Genomic DNA, 3450 nt, shown 5'->3' on the forward strand with positions numbered 1-3450 from the left:
GTAGAGTTCTACTAAGTAATTATAGGGACGGAGGGAGTGTTTTACCACATTTTTAATGAATAAAATTTCTTATTTTTTTAAAAAATCACATATATTTTAAAAGAATTTTTCTAAATGAAAAAAACTATTTTGAGATGAACAACCTAAAGAATTAAATGAATCTAGGTATGAGTAACTTTGGGAGCTTCATTATTTATTTCATATATAAATAGAAGTAACAAGCAATTAATTTATAGTCAAATATGAGTTTACAAGTCCATAATAGATATAGAGCTCATTTCATCCAGAAATAGAATCATCAACATTCAAGATATATAATATGAAACTCTTTTAGCCATAATCATTTGTTTTGTCCAACTCAAATATTTTTTTTTTGTATGTACAAGAAAAAAGGGTAATAAATTAAATATGAAAAAAGTCTCTTAAAAATATTATATAAGAAGAAAACACAACTACATATCACATAAAGTGATAAACATCCTTCATTTTTTGGACTTAATTAGTTACCATATACATATGTAGCTTATCAAGACAAAGATGAAGCAAAGAAATTATGCCCATCATGTGTCCCAAAGTGACCTTCATCACCAATTAAACAAGCATAAAACTCCTTATCAAGATGATTATGCTTGGATTGATCATGAAGTTGCAAACATGAAGTACTCCCAACTTCATCACAAGAACTTGAAATTGATGAATAATTATTAGTAGTTGTGGTGTTGAATCCCAACAACACTTCTTGGTTTTTGTTTAGCTCTTTCCTAAGCCTCTCAACTTCCAATTTCAACTTCTCATTATCCTCAAGGGCATTATCTAGTCTTTGTTGCAAGGTCTTATAGTCAACCTCAAGGCTTTGACTTTTCCATCGTGCTCGCTTGTTCTGATACCATATTGCGACTTGCCTGGGTGGCAACCCTAGTTCTTGGGCAAGTTGAGATTTCCTATCGGAATCAAGCTTGTAATTCGAGCTAAAGCTAATCTCCAAGAGCCTCAACTGATCTTGGTTGAGTCTTTTCTTGTGACATTTTAGATGAATTTTTCGAGTTTGACAACTCAAGAAATCCATTTTGATTAATAATATAATAGAATAGAAAGTTTTATGAAATATTCAAGAATTTGGGAGTCATATATAGTTCACTTTCATTACTAACAGGAGCTTACTAGAAGAAAGTTGGGCAATATATCGTTTTCATGTATACACGAGGTCATCACGTGGGTGTGGTCTACTTATGATAGGATATTGACGTAAAGTCTTTTTAATCAAATTAAAATCATATCACACTAATAAATTGAAATCTCTAATTCTTCATTAAGTTTTGATTTTGTTTATTGTCTTAACTCTCAATGAAAATTTTCTTGATCCAAAGTCCTTAGGTGTAAAGACATCCACACATACATCACAATCTCAAATAAGTTACAGATTCACAAATTATATTACTATAATTAAAGTAAATAATTGTAGTATTTCAAAATTACGTATATATCATTGTGATCGATTTAGAATATTCTATATCTATATATCTATCAATATATAGAAAATTCTCAAACTACATATATATATAAGTGGGTCTAAATTAATGGAAGCAATAAAACAACATAGTGTAGATGTTTGACCATTGCCACAAACACTAAAAAAATCATAGATAAATTTGTGAAGTATACGTTTGCTGACCAACTTCAATGATTTCAAAAGTTTTTTAGAAGTACAAAAGAGAAACATACAACTTCCTAGTGACTTTAGTACTTATTTGACTTTTTATACATAATATTATCACAATTACAACGTAGTAGTAATGACTATTATTATTGAAAAGACTTGACAAGGTGCTACTACCACTAGAGATAATAGAGGAGTCAAATTTTCATAATAGAGAGTGTTAAAAAGAAAAATATAAAAAAGTGTATTCGAAATCGAGTTATTATGAATGTTTAGTATAATTAACACAATTGTTAACTAATTACCCTTGTACTCTGATTAAACCTTGTTTTTGATGACTTTGATCCTTTAGATAAGCTATAATGACATCTTAACTACACATTTAATCTAGGCCAGACCCACAAACCATCTCCCTCCCCACACAAAACATAGAGGAAAAAATAAAAGCAAATGAATTTAAGTTATGTATATACATTTAACATTCTTATAATGTAAATGATATTTTTTATATAATCGATAAAATTCAATATGCCATTATTTGTGAAATTTAATGATCAAGTCTGACAAATTAGGGTTCAATGATATTATTGTAACTTCGATCAACATACAAGATTCATGAAACTTTTAGGTTTTAATTATTTCATTTATCAGATTACCATGTCAGATTTGATATAAAAAGTTAATTGTTCAATTAAACTTGATGATATAAAAACTATTTATATCATTAGTATACTACAAAACATTAACTTGTCTGAATTTTATACCGTTCTACATAAGTTATCGATATTTATTTTCCTTATAATTTTATATACTATAGGTCCAATTTCGTACTCTATAATCTTTGGGGGTAGGGAAAATAGCTATTTCTATATTCTATTATTTGATTGATATAAAGTTCGAAAGAATATGTCGTTAGGAAGGAGGGCAATACTAGCCCCACTTTACAATGGCTAGTTAAATGCCATATCTATACTTAATTTTCACCTGTACTACTGGGGTATTACATATTTGGCATTTTTGTATGACAACATGGTACTTTTAAAAAAGAGTTTGATATCCATATGTCCACCATTCAAATATGCGATTAATTATGGAAATTTCACATTTTAATTTACTTATTATCATTATCCCTTATGAATTTTATAAATTTCCGAAATTTCATATTTTTGTGCATTATATCAATGTATCTCACATATCAAATTAGTGTATCTTACGCATCAGATTAGTATATCATGTATAAAATGTACCTAGCACATCAGATTAGTGTATCTTGCACCTCAGGTTAATTAGTGTATCTCGTGCATCAAATTAAAATATCTTGCGTATCATATTAGTGTATCATGTATAAAATGTACCTCGCGCATCAGATTAGTGTATCTCGCACATCAATTTAATGTATCTCGCGCATTAAATTAACGTATCATCGCTTATATTATTGTATCCATTTTAAGAGATTTCAGTAATTTGCCCATATATATATCAGATCACCTGAAAAATAATATCATAAAATAAGAAGTTTGCTACAGCAAATTAAGTTATATAGATCGACGATAGTATAAGATATCTTCCCATAAATGAGTACTATATAATTAAGTTAATTAATCCTTTTCTTAAAAAAATGTTTTTTTAAATAATTTTGAAGGTTGCACACACATATATATACAATCTTGAGTAATTGGCTTTTTCTGGAAAGTGCATGAATGTTGAAACCCTATTCATTTATATTCATGCCCCTTCTCACAACTTGATCTATTTCAATTCAAAGTATTAGTACTTAGTAGGGACTTAAAAAG

The 3450-nt window shown here is 28.4% G+C and overlaps 1 protein-coding gene across 1 annotated transcript; it reads right to left on the reverse strand.

The window, feature by feature from the left end:
- Positions 1-526: 526 nt before the first annotated feature.
- On the reverse strand, positions 527-1066 carry LOC107010350 (homeobox-leucine zipper protein ATHB-52-like). Its single transcript, XM_015209628.2, has one exon. The coding sequence runs from the start codon at positions 1064-1066 to the stop codon at positions 527-529; it is 540 nt and encodes a 179-aa protein (XP_015065114.1).
- Between the last annotated feature and the right edge of the window lie 2384 nt (positions 1067-3450).

This window comes from Solanum pennellii, chromosome 2 (assembly GCF_001406875.1).
Source record: "Solanum pennellii chromosome 2, SPENNV200".
Classification (NCBI taxonomy): Eukaryota; Viridiplantae; Streptophyta; class Magnoliopsida; order Solanales; family Solanaceae; genus Solanum; species Solanum pennellii.

What these genes read in the sequence shown, in the direction of transcription:
- LOC107010350 (XM_015209628.2), bottom strand. Translation starts at nt 1,066, where the DNA reads ATGGATTTCTTGAGTTGTCAAACTCGAAAAATTCATCTAAAATGTCAC.